We start from the raw sequence: 27,431 nt of genomic DNA on the forward strand, positions 1-27,431 counted from the left end.
TCTGCGTACTGCCTGAGCACCGGCTCTGCACTCCCATTGGCTGGGAACCGACCAGTGGGAACTTGGGGGGGGGGAGGGGCTTGGTGCCTGCAGGTAAGAGTTGTGCGGAGCCGCTTGTGTGCCTCAGCCCTGAGCCCCCCAAACCTGGAACCCGTTCTTGCACCCCAAACTCCTCATCCGCAGCCCCAGCCTACAGCCCTGACCCCCCTCCTGCACCCCAACCCCCCCAGCCCAGAGCACTGACCCCCTCCCACACCCCAACTCCCTACCCCAGCCGAGCCCCCAAAACCTGGAGCCCCTCCTGCACCCAGCCCCCAACCCCCTCCTGCACCCCAAACCCCTCCCCCAGCCCAGAGACGCCTCCCACACACTGAGCCCCCCATTCCCAGCCCCATCCTGCAGCCCTCACCCCCGCACCCCAACCCTCTGCCCCAGTCCTGAACCCCTCCCACACCCCAAACCCCTCATCCCAGCTCCATTGGGTCGCGGGCATCAACAATTTTCTTCAACTGGGTCCCCAGAAAAAGAGTTTGAAAACCGCTGTAATAGAGTTTGCCGGACACATAAAATGGTTTAAATATCCAATATTTTAATATTTACTGGCTGTATATATTTACAAAAAGTGCAATATTTAAATTGCCCGCCTGCAATATATATTATGGTGTAAATAGATAATAGACTTTTATGCTTTTGGTTAGGTAGGATTGGCATATTAGATCTTCAGTAATATGACTGAACAACCATTCAAATATTTCTTCAGATTGTACTGTAATTAGGTTGGCTGTTACTTCCCTTTATGAAGGCCTTTAGTCAACTATCAGTTTTTATAAACAATTTACATTGATTTCCATGGGAGCTACACACATGGAACCACATTTAAATATGGACCTTAAACTTAGGGAATGGAGGGCAGCTAGGGTTGAATAAGGGCTTGTTTGGTGAGTAAACAGTTTAAGTTGCTAGGGTTTTAATCAGTTTGGTGGTGTTGAAGTGATTACAGCAATGCCTATTCCTTTATTGGAATGTGACCAAATGGGATTCTGCAGTTGCTTAAATTGTTCAGTTACATTGGTTGCGGAATAATTTTTGTAGCTCTGCAAATTATTAGTTATGCTTTGTTTCCTTTGTTTCCTATTGTCTGAGTTTATGGTTTAAAGAGTGACTGATAGTTGAGTCAAGCAGGTTTTACTGTGCTATAATAATTGATTTCAGTGACACAGGTATAGAAAAATCCATATTCAAAGTGCTTTACTACTGAAAAGTTTACAGTAACTCCTCACTTAAAGTCGTCTCGGTTAAAGTTCTTTTGTTTTAGTCGCTGTTCTATTAGAGAACATGCTAATTTAAAGTTGCACAATGTTCACCAGTGCCGTTTCACGGAGTGATGTGGTGTGCTGGGGGTAAGAGGCAGAACTGAGGTGGGAGGAGGTGGGGTGGGGCCTTGGGGAAAGGAGTGGAGTGGGGGCCAGGGCCTGGGGCAGAGCTGAAGGTCGAGCACCCCCCGTCAGTTTGAAAAGTCGGTATCTGTGGATTATAGGCGCTCTCCTCTGCTGCCCAGGGCAGGTTTACTCACCCGGTAGCAGAGAGAGCTGCTGATTCGCCGCCAGACTTCCTGCACCTAGAGACACCCCCTGCGCTAGCGCCAAGCTGTGCTGGGACCCCATCACTCGCGGCTCTTGCCTCTGACCGGCTCCCAGATGCTGCAGCGACTGAGGGCAGCCTGCCCCAGCAGAGCGGCTGCCTCAGGGCTGCTTTCTCCTCCTGCGAGATCGCTGCTGCTGCTCCCTCCACCTGCTCCTCTCGGGATTAGCTGCTGCTCTGAGAGGAAGGTCTTCCAGAAGCCTATGGCTTGTCTCCAGCTCTTCAGGGATCTAAAGGCCCAATGTCTCTGCGTTGTGTGTCCCGAGCGTATCATGCAACCTGGCAGATTGGTTCCCTTAGGACAGGGGTTCTCAAACGGGGGGTTGGGACCCCTCAGGGGGTTGCGAGATTGTTATATGGGGGGTTGCGAGCTGTCCGCCTCCATCCTAAACCCCGCTTTGCCTCCATCATTTATAATGGTGTTACAAATTAAAAACACTTTTTTATATATTTAAGGGGGGTCTCACTCAGAGGCTTGCTGTGTGAAAGGGGTCAACAGTACAAAAGTTTGAGAACCACTGCCTTAGGAGATGACTGGTCTCCCCGGGGGGTGGGGGAGTTGTTCAGTGACTTATCTGGAGGAGCAAAGAGTCCTGTGGCACCTTATAGACTAACAGACATATTGGAGCATGAGCTTTCGTGGGTGAATACAAGTCTGTCACATCTTAGGCGCATTTAACATGTGCGATTTCAGCTTTATGCGGTCGGCAAAAACAAAACAAAAAAAAAAAAAAAGAGGAAAATGACAATTTAAATATTCTTCCTGTAGTGCAGGCGATTCCGCCTGCCATTACACTCAATGTAATTTTGACTATACGAGATTTTTGCTTTAGGCTCTGACTGCGGAACGTAACCCCAGCGTAAGATGAGACAGACCTGTACCCACTTTGTTGGGTGCACAGATCCAGACTAACACGGCTACCCCTCTGATACTTATCTGGAGCAGGCATTTGTGTGATCTGCTGCTCAGAGGCCAGCAGAGACATCCCCCGGGGTGCTGGGAAAGGATGCAGCACAGTGTCCCTTCCTACATGCTGCTGCTTGCCTGCTCTGCCTGGCTCCTGTATCAAGCCCAAACCCCCAGAGCTTGCATGCGGAGGACTCTGCTGGCCTGGGGGAGAGGGAGTGTTGTTGGCCCACACCCTCACCCTGGGCCCAGAGGATATTCACTTACCCTAGTCACAGCTGTGAGTCAAACAGCATATAAGTCTTTTGTCTGGCAAAAAATTTTCCCCTGGAACTTAACACCCCCCCGCCCCCGCCCCCTCCCCTCCCCCCGTTTACATTATTCCTATGGGGAAATTGGATTCGCTTAACATTGTTTCGCTTAAACTTGCATTTTTCAGGAACATAACTACAATGTTGAGTGAGGAATTACTATACAACATTGGTCATTCCTAATCCCATCCTTCAAGAAACCCTTACTGTTTAAACTGACAAAAGGCTCTCATGGAATTTAGTTATATCTAAACATAGCATTGGAATTGAAGTACATTTTGTTCATCAGTGTTTGTTTTTAGATATGGTCTTTGTATCTCTTGTTACATTTGAAGCAAGTCTTTTTTTTTTTTTACACTTGTGATACTTTGTTGAACTGTTAGCAAATTTAACTATAAATCTTAAAGTTGCAAGCTGTATCCTCAAACTCCAAGAGCCTTCTTAATATGTTTTGGACAGCTTTTGGTCCTGGCAGGGAGTAAAATGTGGCATGAACAATTTAAATGTGTTTTGGAGTGCATACCTGATCCATATTGTAATGCTGCTTTTTCTACTCCATCTGTAGCTTCCTGCAGATTTCACAAAACTGCATCTTACTGACAGTCTCCACCCACAGGTGACCCACGTTACCTCTAGTCACTCAGGATGTAGCATCACTAGTGATTCTGGAAGCAGCAGCCTTTCTGATATCTACCAGGTAAGACAGTATTTCATAATACCTGCTCCTCAAACAATTTTCTTAAGATAAATATTTTAATTCCAGAATGTCAGCCTATAAGTGATTACATGTACTGTAATGTAGGTATTTTGATGCACCTAATGTTGAATATACATTTCATTGCTTTTTGTCAATATTCATCTAGTGAAACAAAAGAAAAATCAAATTATTTACAGGGAAGTATGTTCTCTCTTAAAAAGGGAGGAATTTGAGATTTTGATCCATATACTAGTCCAGAGGTTCCCAAACTTATTTGGCCTACCGCCCCCTTTTCAGAAAAAAAAATTACTCAGCGCCCCCCTTTTCAGAAAAAAAATTACTCAACGCCCCCTGGAAATCTACCTTGTTTAAGTGAACAAACCGAAAGATGCAGTGACAAATTTGTGTTCTTTTATGTATCTATATTTCTACCTACGTCCTACAATATAGTAAAGAAAGATGTGTTATTAGAATATCGCCCACGACATCAGGTATACAGTGTTTTTTGCGTAAGATGGCAAAAGACAACCAAACTAAAATACTAATGAAACTAATAAACTGGGTTTTGTTCTTTGCTCAGCATTAGATATATGTATTTGATATTAAACTGTCAAATATCAAACTAAATTTATCAAGAAATAATTAATTAAAAAATAATCAATATGCAATTAAAAATCAGTTAATAGTTTTAATTTAGTTTGCCCTTATTTAAATAATTGTTCCTTATTAACACACGCCTTATTTACCAATTAACACAGATGATTCGATAGATATAAATAAATGTTAATAGTTAACAGTTTTTTTACAATTTCATTCCCGTTTTCGTTAATATTGTAATAAAAAATGACAAATATATTGACTGTACACTTCAAATAGTACTGTACCGCCACAAGCCTGCTACGATTTTATTATTAGTAAGCACTAGAGACACAGAAACGTACGGTAGATATGTAAGAAAATGTATAAAAAATACTCACGTGTAAATTGCTCTTTTATTGAAACAACAATAATATAATTTGCTTTGTATGTGATCCGTAATCCGTAAAGATCGAAGGTATTGAATATGAATAAAAAAATTTAAATACTTATTGCACTATTGTTAACTGCTTTTTACACAATTAAGAAACAATCTAAATTAGATTTCATACATGTCGCCTATTTATAGTATCGTATTGTAAACAAGTCATTACACGCACATATTCCTGCCGATGCATGCTGGACTTCCCGACAATGCGCAACACGCTCGCCTGCCAACACTTGCTTGTTAAGAGCTGTTGGCGGACTTGACACCTGATCGGTTATAATTTGTGAATTTATTTGGAAAATAAAGTAATCACTACAACTTTAACTCTGTTACACAACAGATGAAACATGTACGAACGGTTTTTCAAAATTTTCTTATATTCTTTCTTTATGCTTCCACCGCCCCCTTATTTTTATTCAATGCCCCCCAATTGCACCCGAGGCTACTACTGCCCCCCTGGATCGTTCCAGCGCCCCCCAGGGGGCGGTATCGCCCACTTTGGGAACCTCTGTACTAGTCTAACGTTTAAAGGTAACTCATGATTGGTAACTTAATGAATCTGATGCACATTCTCCTATTTATTTGAAGGCAATACTTAGGTCTAGTCTTCACTACAAAGGCTGTGCTGGTATAGCTATACCAGCAAAGCCCTTTAGTGAAAATGCAGCATATACTGGCAAAATGAGTCCTTTTGCTGGTATAATTGTGTCTCTACATTGGGTGGTGGTGGGAGGGGTTGGGGAGACATAGTTTAGGAGTGGTGTTTTGTTTTTTTCCCTACACTCCTATCCCACATAGCTGTGCTGATAAAACTTTGTAGCATAGACCTGGCTTTAATGTTTACATGTAACTATCAGAGCCACTTGGCAGCATCTAGAGAAATGACCATAATAGAAGCCAACGTGTTCTGTATGAACTTCGATTGAATCTATTTGTAATTTATAGTTTTGGAGAGAAATGTTTTCACCCAATGTTAGATTGGAAGTTTTGAAATTTTAGAATTTAAGGTTTATGACCTAGTATGTGAAAGAGAGACTGCCTCTCTCCTGATGCCAAACTGCCACAGTTGAAATTAGTGGGTTTTCTTGAGCTGGAACATGCTTAGTGTAAGGGAGGGAGTTGCTAACAGTATGCATTTTGAGGGTCTTTAACTTTGCTCTCTGTCTCCCTAGTCTATCAGAACTTGATTTTAATACTTTGCGTATTTCATCTGTTCTTCTAGGTATTCGGGGAGGTGGCAGGTTAAGAGTTGGAGGAATTTTTAAAATGGTTGTTATGCCTCTTGTGGAGGGTTTTTTGTCATAAGTTTGCTGGGATATCTTTGTATATCTTTGGAGTGATTTGAGTAGTCAAAGATTTATTGTGAAAGTTATCTAAAGGCTTTCAAAGCGTTTGAATGCTTGTTTTATAAATCTAAATAACATAAATATTTGAAATAAAAACAAAAACAAGTCATAATCCTAAATTCTGCCTGATGCACACATGGTGTAGCTCCCATTGAATTCAAGGAATTGCAGGCAAGTATTGGAGGGCAGAATTTATACTCATAAATAGGAAAATGTACAGTTTTAAATGTGTATGTAGGGAAGCATAAGTGAATTTGAAACAAATTAATTTACTTTAATTGGCATTAACTGTTAAAAGTATTTTGGAGTGCTGTTCACACTTTAGTTTTTCATAAACCACTTACTGCCTGCTATAGGAGCAATAAAGCCACTTACCTATGTAAACATCTGATCATTTTGTAAGAAAGTAGTTGAGGGTAGATTAGAAAAAAATAGTAATTTAGATTAAAGGAGAAAACCTATATATGCAGAAGCATAGATTTTTAGTTGCCTTGGTATTGGATATTGTGTTCTCCAGAATGCATGTTGTTGTTGTTGGCTGCCCTTAATAGCCTATTTTGAACTTGAACAATTGTTACATATAATTACTTTAGATTTTAGTGATAGTCTGATTTGGTGGATAAACCTGGAACCTTCTTTGTAATTGAAGACTGGCTAAAGTCTTGGTCTCAGCTCAGTTTAGACAGTAATGACAGTATCATAAGGATTTATTTTAACAAAATTATTAAAGTAGCTGTACAGTTAGGAATGTGTGACAAGTACAGTGAATTTACCTTCAAAATCAGAATTTTTGCCTCTCTAAGAGAATGGTGCTTCTGGGTCAGGATTTAGGGTTATACTGAGTGGAACTGGGGAATTAATACATTGTCTCACAGTGTAAGTGCGTTTTTATTCTAAAGATTCCAAAGTGCCTTACAAATTCTATTCACATAATAGCAATGGAATGCATCTGTCTCTGGGAGCTAGTTGCAGGTTAAATTAGGTATACAACAAGGACATAGGTACTGCACTGAACAATGGCAGCGAAATTTTGGCAGAGCCTTAAGCAAACCTGTATCAATGGCTCTCTAATACTCATGAAGAGGAGACAAGACCTTTGGATTTTTAAGGTTTATCCAAAAGATCTTCCCCACGTTCAGCTTCATGGAATTCAAAATCCCATGTTCATAGAAGCTACAAAGGAATAGCTACAATAAAAGCTCTGTTATCTGGCATGTTGGGGGAATAGAGGGGTGCCGGTTAATCGAATATTTGGTTAACTGAGAGTTATACAATGGAATACCAATTTTCAAAGAATTAGAATACAATAAAATGAATAAAGTATAAAATAGTATACAGGTACTCACCAATCCAGTAGTAGTACTGCACTGCAGAGTGGTTGGTTTCTTGAAGCACTTAGGTATATACAGGTAAAGTTTTCTATACAGTAGGTTCTCTTATGACACTACATATCACTATGGGCAGTGCATGGCGTACATCCAGATCATTTAAAAATACACTTCACACTAAAACTATACTAAACATAATTTAATCTTTCTTTGATGATTCAGAAGGCACTTTAGGATCTTGCAGTGCCTCAGGGTCATCATTATCAACATCAATTATCATTGTAGATGTAGAAGGTGTAGGAGATTGGCCTATTATGACCCTATTACACACCCTGAAAGCTGCTTTTTTGAAGAAATCCCTGATATCAGCTTGCTTACTTGTCTTCTGCCTCTTTTGCATAAAAGTAGAGTGCAGAATATGCAATTGCATAACGTGCTGGGCAGTATACTAGTCCCGGTTACTAGATTGAAGATTTGTATTGGGAGATATCAGAAATGCCGGTTAATTGAGCTTTCTGCTTAATTGAGTGCCGGATAACAGAGCTTTTACTGTATTGTATTTTCCAGTGCATGGAACTTATCTCCTGAAGTTAAGTTTGCAGTAATGGAATTACCTTTATGTAGCGTCTGGCTGGGGTTTCAAATGAACCGTAGGGAGTTAGGGATGGCCTTTTGGCAACTAATTTCTTTAGGCTCCTTTGAGGATCCCAGCCAGGACTCTTTAAATGCTCTTTTGTAAATGAGGCTGATTATATTTATTTAGATTCTAGAACATGAAAAAACCCGATCTAAAAATCCTTCACATACAAACTTAATATTATTCTGAATCCTGCACATGACAATCAGTGTAAATGAAGTTGTTAAAAGGCCTCACTTAAGAGGCTAGTTTAGTTATGCTAAGGGAGGTCCATAGCCTGTGCTTAAATAAATAGTAATTTATGAAAGTGGTCATTGACATTAAAGTCATTTTGATTTTGTGAACACTTGTTACAAATAATGTATCTCTTCCTATCAAGTTCATGTGTGTCAAATCCTTTTCACCGGGAAAGAAAAATTAAAGCTCCTGCAGTAGGGAATGAAATTTACCCTGGTGCAGAGCGGCCTATGCAAGGCTTAAGCCCCATTGAAGTTTGCTTTTAAGCGAAGTGCCAGACTTTCTGTGCAGGGGTGAATTTCAGTCTGTGAATAGGCAAAAATATCATTCATTTTTGGGATTCTGAGTTTTGAAATGATGATGTGGGAAATTGCTATAGTTAGTGCTGTGTCAGCACTTCTCTTGTAATTACCCTTTTTCAGCAATTTATAACTCTTTGCTGATGGTTTTTTAGTTCCAAATGATTTTATACCTATAAATCCATATGATTCTTCTCAAATGAAATTTTTAAATACATTTTCTTAAATTAATCTTTTAATCTGCTAGTTCCAGGTACATTATTATTCGTTATATTTTAAGGAATATATTGTCTTAGTTATTTAACCTGAAAGCTGCAATTATTCATGTGTGCCTGTTTTTAAAAGATACTTAAAATTATGCATTTTTAAAAAATGTCCTGGTACAAATTCATTCAGTCTACCGTGTAATGAGATAAATTTTCAAAACTGTTATTATAATAACCCATAATCACTATATAATAAAGAATTCAGATAACTTGAAAATATAAAATGGAATATTACTCCATGATTTTTTATTTTTGTGCAAATACTCTTCAAGCTGTGCTTTTTCCAAATAAAAAACTGTGTATACACTCAGAGTGATGTGCATTCTTATGCATAGATCTTCAAGATAGATATTCTACGCCAGTGTTTTTCAATCTTTATTCATGTGCGGACCCTTAAAAAGCTCAAATGGAGGTGCGGACCCCTTGGAAATCGTAGACATAGTCTGCAACTTCCCAAGGGTCTGTGGACCACAGGTTGAAAACCACTGTTCTACAACATTTACATACTTCATTTATTTTCTACAGGGTAGAAATAGGGTATGTTTTATGACTGTTCACAGGTGAGGGTAAATCATTAATCTCTGACCTCCAGTTTAGTCTATAAGGCAGGGGTCGGCAACCTACGGCACGCGAGCTGATTTTTCCTGGCATGCGGCGTGGGCTGAGCCGCTCAGCCCCGCCGCCACTCTGGAGTTCCCGCTGCCAACTGATGGCTCCTGCGGGACCCGCCGCGGGTCCAACTCAGCACCTGCTGCTGGCCTGGGGGGAAGGAACCCCAGGCTGGCAGCAGGCTGAGACCCCGGCTAGCAGGAGCCGCCGGTGAAAACCCCAGAGCCGCGGCAGGCTGAGCTGCTCAGCCCGCCCCACTCTGGAGTTCCCGCTGCCGGCTCCTGCCAGCTGGGGTCGCGCCGCGGGTCCAACTCAGCACCGGCTGCTGGCCTGGGGTTCTGGCTGCTGGCCCCTCACCAGCAGGGGTCTCTACCGCGCAGCTCCACTCACCTTGCTTCCAGTTGGAGGCTGTCTTGCAGACAGGGTCCAGGCCTCCAGCTCTGCTCAGGCCTACCAGCCACCTACTCCACTCACCTCAGCTGCCAATCTTGGTTTCCAGCCCTTGCTCATCCTGCTTTCGGGCCTGGAGTCCCAGCAGGCCACCCTTTACACATAACAGTAGTTTGGTTATATATTATAGACTTATAGAGAGACCTTCTAAAAAGCGTTAAAATATATTGCCGGCATGCGAAGCCTTAAATTAGAGTGTATAAATGAAGATTCGGCACACCACTGCTGAAAGGTTGCCAACCCCTGTTATAAGGGAAATGAGCGTGGCATCTTGCTGCAGTGGATATAAATTCAGGTTAGAAGATTACTATTCTTTTTTTTGCAGCTGCAGTTCATTTGAATCAAGTCAAAAACTCAATAATCCATGAAAAATACTGGTTAGAACTGAGACACTAGTACAATTAGCTCTCATAAGTACAGACTATTACCTTCACTTTTATCTTCTCCCTCATTTTTATTTAAAAACAAAATATTGTCAACTAAAACTTACATAAACTTTGTTACTGTATCTTGGTTTTGATCATATACTGGGCATTAGGTTATCAGTATTGTTTGCTCTGGTTTGGTCTCGTATCATGGTGTTTGTCTTTAAAATGGACATCTATACATTTTCTAGAATAGATAATGCTGTAAAGAACTTCTTAGCAAGATTGTTGGGTTAAAGAGGCCTTCTTTTTCAAATGGGTAATACAAATCAATAAAATGTTTCGCGTTTGTTTAATTGTGAAGTATATTATTAACTAACCCTTCACTGCAAATCTGAGTATATGGTGTCGCACATTTTCTCAGTTAACTGTAGCTCTGTATTTGCTTCATAGCAAATACAGAGGTGGTGGGGAGGCCCTCAAGAGCTGCTGTTTGTAATGGAAATAGATTCGTAGATCTTTTTTAATTTGAATAAATCATGAAGCTGAATCATCAGATGTTTTCAGCATTGATCTTAGAATATTCCTGTTTCAATATTAATGTCATGACTAAATTTATATGTCAAGTGCTGCACATGAAAGATAAATTCATTTAAGACAAGTATTACTTGCCAGGATGATTATATGCAATCTTTTCTCTGACTCCGTTTGAGATAGAGATCATTGAGGTGCTTTGAATGAGACTTCTTAATGTTGTTTTATACCTTAGTTCAGGAAGCAGGTTTATAAAGTGCCATACTATTTAATGTTGCTTTTTGGGGAGGGAGGGGAAACTGGATGTTAAGAGATTGTTCTTGGCACGCCTATACATACCATAATACCCACTTCTGTCTTGTGCTGACTTTGGAAAACTGCCTTTCACTCCTGCTTCTCACATGCAGTAACTGCTTCCTTTATGGACACCTGTGGTTTATGCTGCCAGCTGACAAGCCAAGTTTGGCAATCAAGAAACTTGAGCCTATGAGGGTGCTGTGTTGTTTTCTCCCCTCCCCCTGTTTTGAAAAGGTGGAAACTGTTTTTAGATTCTTTCTCTTGGCAGCATTTCTTTCCCTTATCCTGCAATCAGATTGCACAGCTTCCTGTTAGCCTGACGTGCCCTCTTGCGTCTGCTTCAGATTGTCTGGAACAGCAAAGGAAACGGCTAACATCCTTTTTGTGACCCTCCCAGGATACACGTATCCCTTGGTAGTTTTCAAGATGTGAGCTTGAAACATTCTTACTGTTATGACTATTAGAGGAAAAAAAGAAATGCACTCCACCCCAAAAAAATGCTCTTCAAAAAAAGAACCAAAAGTCTTAAAATCTGTTAAATCAAGGTAACTAGTGTAACCCATCTCTTTGCAAACCCTGTTTCTGTAGTATACAAGTACAAAACACGCTGGCACTTTCAGATCTTAATAAAACAGATCAGCCTTTGGTAGTCAGAGTTGTAGTCTGACATTGCACCTGGTATTAGTGAATAGTATGTTGTGTTACCTCAAAAAAGCAAATTGTCAGATAGCTGGAGGTAAGACTAGTCTTCCTGGAGCATGTTCTTTTAGATTCTGAAGTAAAAATACAGCTAAAAACAAACTCACTCCTATAACAGATATTAGTTGCTTAAATGATTACATAATTGTGTCAGTATGATTTATTGAGTGGACTGAAAATTTAGATTTCTGTCAGCTTCATGGTGTTGCATCGTCATTCACATTATCCTCAGCTATTCATGGAGAAATTTTTTTATGATAGCCATAATTCATGTACTAGAAAGAGAAAGTGGGTGTGGTAATATCTTTTATTCAAGCTTACACAGAGATCGTCTTTGAAGAAGCTCTGTGTAAGCTCAAAAACTTCTCTGTCTCACCAACAGAAATTGTCCAATAAAAGATATTACCTCACCCACCTTGTCCCTGTAATATCCTGGGACCAACATGGTTACAACACTGCATAATCCATGTATGACATACATGTATTGTTCAGATGATATATGTGGAGTGAACTTCATAGTAATACATTAGATATTGTAGCATTCCAACCATGTGGTCCAGAAGAGAGACTCTTGGTGGTGCTCAAAAAGCACACCCTGAAAGGTCATCCCTTCAAGATCTTTTTGATTTTCATCTAACTATTGCCAGTCTCCTGGGATGGGGGCACACCTGAAGCAGGACTGTCTTGGGACAAGGGTCTTCCTTTGAACTAAGGATGTACAAAGCTATCTTGGAGCTGCAGGCAATCCTGCTAACCTTCCTGTTCCTTGAGAAGTTCTTAAAAGACCACCTCACTTTTATGAGAGCAGAAAACCCAGTGATGGTTGTCTGTCTCAACAAACAAGACTAAATAAAGGACAAAGCCTAGTTGCTGGAGTCAGCTCTTCTTTTCCAAGGGTCCAAGAAGAACATCTCAACTGTGGAAGCTTTCTGTGCCCCCGGCTGCCTGTTGAACAAATCCATTCTTTATCCAGGGGAATAGTTATTCAGTGGGAAAGTTGTTCATCATTTCAGAGTCTTGTTTCCTGCATCAACTTTCCCCTTTTGGGCTTGCTTGCATCACAGTCCAATCACCTTCTGCAGAGCTATTGCAGGAGGTGCCCCAACCTAACTGCTTGGGTTTGTGATGGCTTCTTAGTTCCCTGGACAGGAGAGTTTACCTATATGTCCTACTTGCTTCCCACTTATCTGGGAGGTCCTCCAGACCCCAAATTTCCTCTGTTTCTAAAATTTGTCATGAATTATTGCATCAAAGCCAAAATTTTTCTTTTTTTATTTAAGGTTCATTGGGCAGAACTTCCTGAGATATGGAACTGTTTTGTGGTGGATGGGAAAGGACTTTTCACTTTTGGAAAAGTCGTCTACTTTTCTCTGGAAAGACGTATCTTTAAAATGGCTTGGTCTAGAAACCTCAGATTATGGAGAAGCACTGTTCACTTCACAGTTTAGGTTTTAACCAGGTTTCTGTTATGAAACAAATTGTAGCCTGCTTTTAATGTATTTAGAAAGCTAAATTATTTTTCAAATTTCCCAGGTCTTTAGTCAGAGGGGACAACATGCTTACAGAATGCATTTGCTTCTGCGGAGTTTGATCATGAACATCTTGGAAGTGTTAGCATATATTATATATCTGCATGGTGCCTTCTGGATTTTTTAGGCCCTGACAGAAACCAGTAGATTTTAGAAAGAAACTGCTGGGTATGTCTACAGAACAAAGAAAAACCTGTGGCCAGCATGTGCAAGATGACTTGGGCTCGGGCTGTTTCATTGCTGGGTAGACTCCCGGGCTCAGGCCTCGGGCTCCAGCCTGAGCCCGGAAGTCTACACAGCAATGAAACAGCCCTGCAGCCTGATCCCTGAGAGCCCAAGTTGGCTGGCATAGGCCAGCTGTGGGGTTTTCTTTGCTGTATAGACATACTCATAGGGACCAGTCCAAGTATTTCCCCTACAACACATGGGAAAACATGCCACTACCACGTCACATCTTCATGTCCAAAAACAGGCACTCCCCTGACCTCATAACCTCATTCATGAAGACACAAATCTGGAAACAGATCAATTGAAAGATTTTAATATGCCTGCAAGAGGATCCTGCAAACTTGTAATTTCAAACTGAATCCGCTAAATTTGAAGGACTTTACATTGTCTGCAATGTAGTTTTGAAGAAATTCTGGAGTGGCTCTAGCAAGGAGGAGACCAAAATACACAACTGGTATATTTTGACAGTAAATTAATATACGTGTTGGCATGTGCAAACTTGTTAGGTGTGTTCTGAGGAAAAACTAAAATTCTTCCCACTTTGAGTGCTTATTGTTTATATGGAATTATTTTAATTAGTCATTATATTTTTATGTCTTATCATCTTTTGGATAAATTATTTAATTACACTTAATAAGTTGCTTCTGGCATTTTTCATTATTTTAAAAAATCTGATAAAGATATTTACATTCTAGTATAAAATAGTACATTTTGCTACTTCTACAAAATATAGTTGGTTAAATTTGTATTTGTGAATTGCCCTTTTTTCTTAGCTAGACCACATTTATCACTGTGTCTGAGTCACCAAATGAGGATCATTATTATACTGTCAAGCACACAGTAGAAGACAATCCCTGGCCTAAATAGCGTAGAGTCATAGAAATGTATGGCTGTAAGGAACTTCGAACGGTCATCAATTCCAGCCCCCTGTGTTGTGGCAGAACCAAGTAAATCTAGACCATCCCAGACAGGTGTGTATCTAGCCTGTTCTTACAACCTCCAGTGGCAGGGATTACACAAGCACCCTCGGAAGCCTATTCCAGAGCTTAACTACACTAGTTAAAAAGTTTTTCTTAATATCTAACCTGAATCTACCTTGCTACAGATTAAGCCCAATTACTGTTTGTCCTCCCTTCAGTGGACATAGATAACAATTGATTGTCATCCTCTTTATACCAGTCCTTACCATGTCTGAAAACTATTATCAGATTCCCCTTTAAGTCTAAAATTTGATTTTTTTTTTTTTTTTTTTTTATTTACAGTGGGTTAGACGATGGACATTTTAGCAGTGATGTCGCATGGCAAGCTTATTTTACATAAAGAATATTGAACAGTAATCTGACCTTGCTTATGAGTACAACCTCTTTTATAGGATTCACATATAGTATGGCATAGTTGAAAGTAAACACTCCAGAGATTTCAGAATTTAGTTAAATAAATAAATTATAGATTTTCTTATTTAGATCTTAATGTACTAAGCTAATGGGCCTGATTCTATCCATTGACTCAGGTGGAGCTACTTCTGTTGTACACAGGTGAGAGATCAGGTTAGTAATACTATGAGCTATGGGGTGAAAACATTATCACCTTACAAGGGCATGCAGCAGTTTCCATTACAGAAAAAAGGTGACAATACTTACCCTATACACCTCTACCTCGATATAACACTGTCCTCGGGAGCCAAAAAATCTTATCGCGTTATAGGTGAAACCGCGTTATATCGAACTTGCTTTGATCCACCGGAGAGCACAGTCCCACCCCCCTGGATCGCTGCTTTACCGCATTATATCCGAATTTGTGTTATATCGGATAGCGTTATATCGGGGTAGGGGTGTATATTACACATTTACTTTTTAAAACAAAGTTAAGAGCTGCATTGATTCTAAAAATCAGTGTCAAGTTTCTAATTTGTGGTGATTGCAGCTAATAAATTAAGGCTTGCTGCTCTATTCCTTATGGGGATATTGTACATTCATCCACCCCTGATTTCAGCTGTAAAAGAGATTAATTAACTTTGTAAAACCTGCTTTCACAGATACATTTTATGTTGCATCTGGTTGCAGATTCTTTGATATCTAGAAGCACGCACTAATGAGGTATGTTGTGAAGTTGCATCTAAATTCAGTTGTGTGAAAAATTCTTAAGGCAATTCTTTAGTTTTAATTGGTATACCTCTCCAAAAGCAAGCGTTTGGATGTGGCCAACCTGGTAATGTCTTGGACTGCTTGAGATGAGTAAATATTTACTGTTCTGTCAAACATCTATTTTCAGATAAAAAGATGTCTGAAACTGTCTTTGAAGCTCCCTATTTGGAGCAGTTAATTTTAGGTACTTTTGTAGAGACTTTAAAAAAAAAAAAAAGATTAAATGGTTGATCTTGAGTTTTTTCTTTTTGGTCACCAGAGTAGGATTCTTGTATTGGGGGTGGGCTGGAGGAAATTACTATTTCTCAAAGTGTTTGCAGTGGTCAGCAAAAATATTTCTATCCCTGATGGGGTAGAGTGATTTTTTTTTTAAAGATCTGACTGCTCTTGTTTTTGATTCCTTTAGTGTGACATGAATTTGAGTGGATCTCATGAACTGCTAATATTAGAGATTAATGATCTGTACCCTTATAAAGATGGTGTATTATCAGATGGTATGAATGAGTGTTTTCTAGTTCTAATTGATTTCATGAGAGCACCTGCTAAAATGTCAGAATTGGGGTGTGTGTGTTTCTTCTTAGAGTGCTGGTTCCTATGTGTATTCCGCTATGGGATATGCATGTGGTCCATGCTTCTGAGATCGGGGAATTCTTGCAAGCAGTTTCTGTTGGTCCGTGCCAGTGCTCCTGCTCTCCTCATGCTCCACACCAAAGGTATAAGGGGCGGGGTGAACTAGCTTCCTCTCCAAGTCCTTCTGATTGCTACATGTCCTGAGTTGGAATTCTCCAGTATCCAGAGCTGATCCTTTCTCTTCTTGTAAATGTTCAGTTTTATATTCTGAGATTTTTTTGTTAGTGTTTTGATAATTCCCCATTTAGTCAGTGTCAGAATCCATATAGTAGGAACCCTGCCTGTCTCCCAGCATGGGATTTAAATTATACTGAGGATACAGGCTTCAAAAACTATTGTCTCCTCCTTTTCAGTCAGTGCCTCTATTGCAGAGATCCCCAAACTGTGGGGCCTGCAGCAGAACATTTTAAAGGGGCGGGGGGAGGTTGGGGCCCAGGCCAGCCACCCGTGGGGCAGGAAGGGAGCGCCACCCAGCTCCACTCCTGGCCCAGATTTGGCTGCTGGCCCTGGCAGCTGACCCAGGGCCCTGGAGGCCTATTCCAGTATCTGCTGTGGCCCCAGTCTTGGTTCCCTTACCCCTGTCTGTGTCCCCCCCCCACCTTCTGAAGCCATGGCCCCACTCCCGGCCCCAGCTCAGGGGAGTGAGTTTGGACAGGACTCAAGGTGGGGCATGAGGTAAAAAGTTTGGAGACCACTGCTCTGTTGCCTCAGAGAAGCTCCTATCTTGGCTAAAGTGCAATATCTGCTGCTGTTTTCCCTGATAAATGTGGCAGGTGAGAGAACTTTGGCTTCAGAAACACCTTACTGAGTACACAGTTGTGTCAGTCAGACCCAGACTGGGGAGGCTGCCCCCATATCTCACCTAGAATCATTAAGGCCCGTACCCCCTAGTACTGTGTCTGACTCCAGCGCGGAAAGCTAGCAGAAGGAAAAAACTTTCATATGGGCCTTCTCATGAGAGTAAGGGGCATTCTCACAAACAAAAAAGGAGATCCCTTCCGAGACCTTCTAAGACAAGAGATCCATTCCCAATCTTGTCCAAGCTGGGTGAGCCTTCACACCCAAGAGAGAAGAACTTAGGCGGTCCTCCTTATCCTCATGGGCATGATCAGAAGGCACCTAGAAACAAGGTTCCTTTGGCACCGGTCTCTGCATCACCTTCAACATCAATTGTGGTACTAACTAAAATTAAACAGTTCCTGAAGAACTGGAAACTGCTGGTGCTGTCAAAAAACACCAAGTTGGAGACTCATTCACTGATGGTACTGTCATGGCTCCATAAGGAACCGACATCTAAATCTGCCTGGCAGTATAGACTGACAAGATACAACCTCTGAAGGTGCCAGTGACTTACACTGCTCCAAAGGTTTCAGAGTAGCAGCCGTGTTAGTCTGTATCCGCAAAAAGAAGAACAGGAGTACTTGTGGCACCTTAGAGACTAACAAATTTATTAGAGCATAAGCTTTCGTGGACTACAGCCCACTTCAGAAGTGGGCTGTAGTCCACGAAAGCTTAGTGGGCTGTAGTCCACGAAAGCTTATGCTCTAATAAATTTGTTAGTCTCTAAGGTGCGACAAGTACTCCTGTTCTTCTTTTTACTGCTCCAAAGGATATCTTCATACTCCTCTTGTTATTGGGACTGATACTCATCAAGGAAATACTAACACCCGGGAAATCAAGTACTCTGGAAGAATTTTATCTTCCTTTCTGGCAACTAGCCACAGTTTCCCCTCATGGGGACCAACATCACTGCTATTGAAACTTGATCCAACCTTTTAATTGTCAGGAGAATTGGACTTATCAGAGGAACCAGCTTCACCTCCACCTAGAGAGATCAACCCAGACAGGAGATCATGGGTCTCCTGGAACCAGCCTCTGCCACACCAGCAGGGACTTCCTCCTCAGGACTGCTGGTACTGCTTTGGAGACCACCACAACCTACTTTTGACCCATCAGACTGGCATTATTGGGTCCCTTGTGACACTTATGCATGCTGTCTGGAATCTGTGTGATCCAGCAAGGAGTGAGTCTTACCACTGCTCTCTTCCTAAGTGTTAACTAGGACTGCCTGTTGAGCCTATGGAATAAGAGGAAGATGAGCTGAATCCTCCAATACCAACCAGAGTGTCATCCTCATCATCTGATGAGGCAGTTGCTCCAGCCTCACCATCTCCCCTAGATGATTGTAGACAATTTCAGGAGCTGTTAAGGTGGAATAGCTCCAGATCTTCTTAGAGTAGGTCCAGGATTCTCAACATAAGCTCCTGAATATCCTACAGGCTAAGGGATCCAGCTTGGTAAATGAAACCATATTAGAACTGTCAGTTGCTGTATGACTCACACTGGCTACCTATGCTCCTACCCCCAAGAGGGAAGAAAAGTAGTACTTTGTCCTGATAAAGAGAGCAGAGTTCTTGTTCAGCTCAGATGAGGCAGCTCCCCCATCTTCCCATCCTTGGATGACTGGCTTTTGACTGACAGGTCTTGCCTGGAAGTCTTAGCATCAGCCTTGTTGCTGCTGCTCCACCATCTAACATCCCTGGGATCCTGGGCCACCATAGAGACGTCTAACTTGACTGCTACTCAGACCGTAGAATTTATACGAACAATCTTAGATTTGATCAAGATGAAGGCATCTCTCCCCAAGGACTGATTTTACACCAAGGGCACTCTTATAGATCTAGTTACACACAGCCCTCAAATCTCAGTCTGCTTCTCCTGGGGTATATGGTGTGATGTACTTCTATGATGCCATTCACGAAACTCCATGTTAATTGCCTGCAGGCTTGGATCCAAACAGTATATACATGGTGCAAGCACAGCATGAACACCATAGGAACAATCCCTTCAAGGTCAGGGCCTTACTGATGTGGTAGAGGGGCCTGGACTTGTGTATGTGGGAGTTCCATTTCTTTCCCCCATGCTCGACAAGATGATTAGATGCACTCTGATAAGCTGAGGAGCCCACGTAGACAATCAAACAGTGCAAGGTACTCTAAGACCTCACAAAGCCAGAAAGCACATAGCTCTTCTGGAACTGAGAGCAGTTTGAGAGGCCTTCAAAGTTTTCCTACTACTCATACGCACCCAGCATGACCTGATAATATTGGACAATATAACAACCATTTTCTATATAAACAAGCAGGGAGGGGCGAGATCCCTCCACTGTGTATAGAAGTGGTCTATTTATAAAACTGGTATATCCAGAACCACATCACCCTGTGTGCAGTCTAACTTCTGGGTGCCCAAAACTTGCTGGCAGACAGCCTCAGCAGGCATTTTGCCACAAGTGGGAATTACACAGTTCAGTAGTGGATAGCATCTTCACTCAGCAGGGAACCCCTGCTTGGAACCTGTTGCCTGCTAAGCAAACAGGTAGTGCAACATATACTGCTCCAGAGAAGTTCAGTGACAGTATTCCAGAGGGGATGCTCTCCTGGAACTATGCCTTTCCTCCCATCCTACAACTCTCTCAGATTCTATGGAGGATTGGACAGGACAGAGTATGAGTTATCTTCATCGCCTCCAAATGGCCTAGATAGTTCTGCTTTCCCATTTTCCTGACAAATGTCAACCCATTTGCTCGTCAGTATTCATTCCTTCCTGAATCTCTGACCAAGGAGAATGGCAAGGCCAGGATCCCAACCTGGAGTCTCTTCATCTCATGGCTTGGTATTTGGATGGGCATCACACTGAAAATGTTCATGTTGTGCAAGCCATTCTTAATAGCAGAAAGGACTCCACCAGGAAATGTTAGTTAGCCAAATGGATACGTTTTTCTGTCTGGGTCTAGCAAACCGTTGTCACCAAAAACAGTTGATAAGTCTGCTATTTTGGATTATCTCCTTGCTCTCAAGGTGACAGGCCTTTCCCGAAGCCTGCTATGGATTCGCATCTGACCAATCAGTGTTTGTCACCTGCTAACAGATGGTTACTTGATCTTTACTCATCCAGTAACAGCTGGGTTTTTGAAGGGTCTGATCAAAACCTTGTTGCTGGGGGAGGGAGACAACCCTCATGGAGATCTTAACTTCGTGCTTTCAGCACTCTAGGCCACCCTTTGTGTTCTGTGTCTCACCTGTCAGTGAAGGTCATGTTCATCATTACAATCACCTTTCCCAGAAGGGTAGGTGAACATGAGGACCTAATGGCCAATCCATCATACACAATATTCCACAAGGACAAAGTCTTGCTACACCTAAACCCAAAATTCACTCCTAAAATAGTTCAGGAATTTCACAAAAATCAGTTAATTCACATGTCTGTGTTTTCCCTGAAGCCCCATACATCTAGCAAGTAGTGATTTCATTCCCTCAACATGAGATAAGTATTGGCATTTTACCTGCAGAGAACGAAACAGATGAGGAAATCTCCTAGACTATTGGTTGCCAAAGCAGAATGAGTGTGAGGACAAGCTATATTCTCTCAAAGAGTCTCTCATTCTTACTCTATTAGTTGGCACAACTTCCTTCTCATGGGATAAGGGCTCACTCTAGAAGGGTACATGCAGCCTCATTTAGCATCACTTCAAGAGGTGTCCCTGCGTGATATTTACAGGGCCACTGTGTGGAGTTCGAGCCACACATGCATGAGACATTATGTCTTGACCCAAGACTACTTCACTGACACATCCTTTGGGGAAGCGGTTCTAAAGCAGCTCTATAAACTTCATTATCATGCCCTCCTCCCCTGAGTGCTTGTTGTGAGTCCCCCACAGTGGAATATACATAGGAACCAGTACTCGTAGAAGAAAGGGAAGTTACTTGCCTTAAAGTAACTGGAGTTCTTCCAGATGTATGGTCCCTGTCTGCATTCAGCTGCCCGACCTTCTTCCCTCTGCTTTGGATCATGACAAGATTTGTGGTAGAGAAAGAACTGGAGAGGCTTTTAGTCAGCCCTGCCCCTGATACCTTCAATGTGGAGCACAGTGATAATGAATGTGCAGGTGTGGTCCAGCAGAAGTGGCTTGCAATAACTTCTCAGACTCAGGTGCTTAGAGTTCCTGTGTACCCCCATAGGGACTACACATCTTGAAGAACTCCAGTTATAATAAGGTAAGTATCTTTCCTTCAAAGGGGGTATTCAAGGTGGTAATCACAATTACTTTCCTTGTAGGCTTCATACCTCTTGACCATCAGGATTGGAAATGAATCCATTATGCCTCTTTGGAAAGCTAAAAATCCAGTTTTCCAGTGGCTTCCTATATTATAATGATTTCAGTTCCTTAATGATTGCTGCGATTTATTCCATGTACTGATGACACGCTTAAAAAAAAAAAAAAAGACCTTTCCTGTTATCTAACTTCTTCTCTTCTGCTAAATTGTAATATTCAGTAAATATCTGCTTTTCGGAGAACAGAACCAAGCCTGTTGTCTGACTAACCTAAGACAAATATCAGTAGAATTACTAAGAGAAGAAATATAATTTTAAGTAATCACTTTACAGCTCCTTTGTGGTTTATGAAAATTATGACCTCACTTCCTGCTTGTTTTTATATTAGAAATATCAGGTCCTTATTACCCTCTATTTGAGGAGTGGGATTGTGACATAGCTCAAATCTGAGTCGCAAATCTTCCAGCTGCTAATTGAGCACAGTGTTACTGAGTCTTAAAAATTGAATTTGATCATCCTATCCCTCCCCAATAGGCTGTCAGCCAAAAACGGTGTCATGCTCACTATCCTCCAAAGGATGACAGAGTTCTCCAGGAAAAAGGGGATATCGTGGCCTGAGAGATTTATGTCTATCACAATAGTTTTAGCTAAGAAAAAAGCAGGAAAAACTGCTATTTATTTAAAGCAACAGAGGGTCCTGTGGCACCTTTGAGACTAACAGAAGTACTGGGAGCATAAGCTTTCGTGGGTAAGAACCTCACTTCTTCTTACCCACGAAAGCTTATGCTCCCAGTACTTCTGTTAGTCTCAAAGGTGCCACAGGACCCTCTGTTGCTTTTTACAGATTCAGACTAACACGGCTACCCCTCTGATGCTATTTATTTATTTTTTAAAAATACAGTCTTAAGACAGCGAAACAATTAAATCAGGAGTGGGCAAACTTTTTGGCCCTCGGGCCACATCTGGGTATGGAAATTGTATGGCGGGTCATGAGTGCTCCCAAAATTGGAGGTTAGGGTGTGGGGGGGGGAGGGCTCCAGCTGGGGCTGTGTGCTCTGGGGTTGGGGCTGGGGATGAGGGTTGCAGGAGGGTGCTCCAGGCTGGGACCGAGGGGTTCGGAGGGTGGGAGCGGGCTCAGGGCTGGGGCAGGAGATTGGGGCGTGGGAGGGGGTCAGGGCTGCAGGTTCCAGGCAGTGCTTACCTCAAGCAGCTCCCAGAAGCAGTGGCATGTCTCTCCTCTGACTCCTGCACGGAGGCGCAGCCAGGCGGCTCTGTGCACTGCCTGTGCGGCAAATGGGAGCTGCAGGGGCGGTGCTTGGGGTGGGGGCAACATGCGAAGCCCCCTGGCTGCCCCTACGCATAGGAGCCAGAGGGGGCATATGCTGTTGCTTCCGGGAGCTGCACGGTTGAGGCAAGCCCCAGACCTCACTCCCCAGCGGGAGCTTGAGGGCTGGATTAAAACATCTGGGGGACCAGATGGGGCCCCCGGGCTGCAGTTTGCCCACCCCTGAATTAAATGATAAAAGAGACAGTCCTCTGTTACTCACTGTTCCCTTGCCTGGAGCACCATGTGATCCATCAAAAATCAGTTGCGTTTTTATTATTACAGTAATATTAGGGGTTTTAAATAATCAATTAGTAACAAAATATTTCCTGTTTCTCTGTTTTAGTATAATAGAGTTAACTGAAATTTAGCATCCATGTCAACCATGTTGCTTTTTGAAAAACATAACCTTGTCCTGACCAGTGGGAATGACAATTGCTAGCAATATCATGATTTGCAAATCAGACCAATTAATTAGGCAGTGGCTCAGTAACCGGAATTGACACTTTCAGAATCAGAGGTTCTTACAGAGTTGTGTAACAAGCTGTTGAGCCACCTGGCTGCCATTTTAAAATGTACTGTTGGTTTATACTCGTCAGTCTCACTAAACCAAGACTGATTTTTTTTTTCAGAAGAGAGGGAAATTAAATAAAAATGATTTTATTTTACTTTATATTTTATCAAAGAAGATACTGTTTGTATTAAATAGTTAAAAAAAGCCACATAGACATAACGGAGAGGATGCTATAGAAGACAAACATAAGCTTATGTCTTTGGCAGCTATGTGCTGTCTCCCCTTTTGCTGTTTTTGGAGAACAGTTTCAGTTCTTTCCAATGTATAGCCCATTGTTTGCACAAGAGATGGTTTTTGAGAATCACAACTATAAAGTCTGCTGTGTCCAGATTCTTTTTTTTTTAAAATGCATTTGACTGTGCTGTTGACCTCCAGAATCTCTGAAATTGACACTCCTTTGGGGCGGAAAGTGCTGATTTGGGAAGCAGTGGCTTAGAATATTCTCATTAGCAGCTTATGTTTCTTCAAAAAAAAAAAAAATCACAGTAAGCGAGGTTTAGCAGCTGCTGTGGCATTAAATCAAGTTCTGAGAAAAAAGCAGCTCAATCTGAAATGACAGGCAAATATGTTTATGGGATTTATGAAATGTTTGGTCTTAAAATTGAATAATTAAAATGTATTTACCTCTAGGTCCTATACTAATGACCTCGAGTTGTGTGTTGGCTGGATTTTTGTTCATTTTCATAGGATCTAAAGCAGATTACATTTGGCAGATATTCTGTGTATTCCCTCTGTGGTGCTCCAGCACTGACTTCACATGTTTTCCACATCTGTAAATTCGTATGCCTTTATACTTATAAATAAAAACCTTAGCTTCACCACTTCATAGCTGAGCTTTTTTACGCAGTTTCTATGTAGACAGACAGTAGCCGTTTTAGTCTTTAGTGGTATTTTGAATAGTACTGGTTGATACCAATATTCTCTGTGAACTAATGACAGTATTACTTATACCACATTGATAGGTTCCTGCAAACACTAATTTTTGGAGATCTCTAATATTAGTTTTATTTAACAACTTCCATTTTTAGTCGTTTTGTAAAGAACTGGCCTAGTGAATTTAAATTGTCCTCTTCTTCTCCTTAGACCTGCTTCCTAAAAATGCACATAACATGTTTATATAAATGTGTTCTTTATTCAGACCAATCTTAAATCTTGCCAAAGACATTCTGTTTCAAAAAATTACTGGCTTCCTTTTTTAGAAATATAGTGAAGGAAAAAATCAGAACAAAAAGTGGTATGTCAAATTGACTTGTTGATCTTCCACAAAGCAGAGTAAAATTAACTTCATTTACATATTTTAAGTGGAAAAGAATGGCTTTAGAGGACACATCTGAATGTTTTAATTTGAATTATCTGTGTGTATTTAGGCCACAGAAAGTGAGGCTGGTGATATGGATCTGAGTGGGTTACCAGAGACTGCAGTGGATTCTGAGGATGATGATGATGAAGAAGACATTGAGAGGGCGTCAGACCCTCTGATGAGCAGGGATATTGTTAGAGACTGCCTGGAGAAAGACCCAATAGACAGGACAGATGATGACATTGGTAAGTTGGCATGAAAACTAGCAGGAGGGAGTGGGAAATTGAGCCTCAGGGCACTCTAATATTATTTAACATGTTCTAACTTATTTCTCAGTCCCAAATTTAGTAGAGTGAATCTGTATAACAAATATCTAACTTCATGTGAAATAATTAATTGTTTAAAATACCAAATGACTGATTTTTACAGCTTACATTTGGATAACTAGCATAAATAATCATGCTAACAATAACAGTTACGCTGAAAACAAAATTAATGAAGCAACTCAATTTAATTTTAAACTAGATACTCCACTGACATGATATAGATTTTAGGTTGAAAATTAATGTCACAAAAATATACTATTAACGTAAAAGAGAAGCAAATATTCAGTTGGAGCACAAGGTTTTGAAAATAGCAAGATATGATTTAAGATATTCTTCTTCCACAGTACAAATGGGATTCTTGAATTTGTTGTGAGATTTTTTTTTAAGCTATTGGTTCCCAAGTATAGGGTTGCCAACTTTCTAATGTCTGAAAACTGGAGACACACACCCTGCTCCACCTCTTCCCCCAAGGTCGCACACGTGCTTTCTCATCTCTCCCCATTTCCCCCATTGCTCACTGCTCTCCTCCCTCTCCCTTCCTCATCGCTTGATCCTCTCCACCTTCCCCCCCCCCCCACCCCCAAGATGGGCTCCCTCTGCTCCTGGGCTAGGATAGGAGCTGCAGCCTGTCTGCCCATCAGATGCAGGTAGGAAGTAGCCCTGGCAGAGCAGGGGCTGGCATGGGTTGATGACCAAGTGCCTCTCCCAATCCCCCATGGTAACTGGACTGTTGGCGTCCGATCGGTATATCTGACCTGACCAGCTTGTGCTTGGGGCGGCACCTGGAGGGGGGCGGCGCGGTGCGGTGCTCCGGCCGCCGGGGAGAGCGGGGCCACGGCCGGGGCTCGCCGCCCTCCCCGCGGCGCTCTGGCAACCTGCACTCCTGACCCCCTCCCGCGCCCCAACCTCCAGCCCCAGCCCTGAGCCCGCTCCTGTCCTCGGAACCCCTCGGTCCCAGCCTGGAGCACCCTCCTGCACCCCCAACCCCTCATCCCCAGCCCCACCCCAGAGTCCATACCCCAGCCGGAGCCCCCTCCCCCCGCCCCCCCGCATCCTAACCTCCAATTTTGTGAGCATTCATGGCCCGCCATACAATTTCCATACCTAGATGTGGCCCTCTGGCCAGAAAGTTTGCCCACCCCTGCCTTAATATATCTTTAAATGTCCTTATTTGGACATTGGGTTTATATTAGTTATATATTATACTTTTTTGTTGTTTGGATCCAAGTGTCCTGTATACAGCTTAAGTGTAGGATACTGCCACAAAAATACTTCGTAAAACTTAATTTCTTCTGATTAAAAGAACCTAACATGGTTTTAATAGAACTATTACAATGGCTCTGTGGAGTCATTGTGATTTTATTGGATGTATTCAAGGCACATGGTTACATTACAATATTTTCATTATACTGGCTTTTACTTTACAGATCTTTCATTGATATTATAATAAGCTAGTCTGTCGCCAAAAAAACCCAAGTAATTATAACAGCTCTCTGTACATTATTTATCAGTATACAGACAGCATTGTACAGTAGTTTAACTTAAAGAACCCTGAAGCATTTCTCTGAAGAGCTGCCTTTACTTAGTTTTGTTGTTTTGATGTGTATGACTCAGTGGGCTTTTTTTCTCTTTCAGAACAACTATTGGAATTCATGCATCAGTTGCCTGCTTTTGCCAACATGACAATGTCAGTGAGGAGAGAACTTTGTGCTGTGATGGTATTTGCAGTTGTGGAGAGGGCAGGAACCATAGTACTAAATGATGGGGAAGAGGTCAGTGGAATTTGCTTTGAATCTTCTTTTGTGCAGACGTCAGAAAATCTGGAAACGTTTATTTTGAAGTTTGGAAATTAATTTCTAGTTGCTGGAAAGCAGCACTAGGAAGTAATTTGTTTGTATGCCTCTTTTGTGTTGTGTTGATTATGGTTTATTCAGTTCAATTTGCAAATGATTTTTCAGTTTAAACACCCAGATCAATTTACAAGATACATGCAATAGAACTTAAGAAAATTTTCTCAATAAAGGCTATACAAACACATGTATTATTAATGATCAGAGCCGATTTCAAATGATTTTTATTTTTGATCTTTCAGTATGGTTTAAATACTGCCAAGGGTTTTATGAATTGTATAGGTTTTATAATTCCAAGAGTTTATTAAAGGCTAAATATTAGATTCCTTAAGGAGATGGAAGGAATTATAATTTTTCAGATAAACTAGTTCATCCTCCTCCTTTCTTGTTTTCATAAATAGTTGCTAAAAATAAACTAACTTTTAAAAAATGTATAAGCAATTCTGGGAATAGTGTTTATACAGTTCCATGCTAAAATGCTAAGTGAGTAGGTGATTGTTCTTTTCACCTATCCTGTACTGTTCGATTTCTAGCTGGACTCCTGGTCAGTTATATTGAATGGTTCTGTGGAAGTGACATATCCCGATGGAAGAACAGAGATACTGTGTATGGGAAACAGTTTTGGTGTTTCCCCTACCATGGACAAGGAATACATGAAAGGAGTGATGAGAACCAAAGTGGATGACTGCCAGGTAGAGTATTTTACTCCATATATATTTGCAAAACACAGTTATAAATTATATAGTACTGTCTTTACAACATACCTG

The 27,431-nt window shown here is 41.5% G+C and overlaps 1 protein-coding gene across 30 annotated transcripts in view; it reads left to right on the forward strand.

Moving 5' to 3' along the window:
• Positions 1-27,431, forward strand: part of RAPGEF2 (Rap guanine nucleotide exchange factor 2) — a 326,588-nt gene that overhangs the window by 252,055 nt on the left and 47,102 nt on the right. For 29 of the 30 annotated variants that reach the window (XM_065597906.1, XM_065597907.1, XM_065597913.1 and 26 more), the window contains 4 exons: positions 3,425-3,556; positions 24,556-24,733; positions 26,450-26,586; positions 27,198-27,356. In XM_065597906.1, coding sequence (XP_065453978.1) covers positions 3,425-3,556; positions 24,556-24,733; positions 26,450-26,586; positions 27,198-27,356 — 606 coding nt within the window. The remainder of the gene's footprint in view (positions 1-3,424; positions 3,557-24,555; positions 24,734-26,449; positions 26,587-27,197; positions 27,357-27,431) is intronic. The other variant, XM_065597910.1, reaches the window with a different exon arrangement.

The sequence above is a fragment of the Chrysemys picta genome, chromosome 5, assembly GCF_011386835.1.
Source record: "Chrysemys picta bellii isolate R12L10 chromosome 5, ASM1138683v2, whole genome shotgun sequence".
NCBI lineage: Eukaryota > Metazoa > Chordata > Testudines > Emydidae > Chrysemys > Chrysemys picta.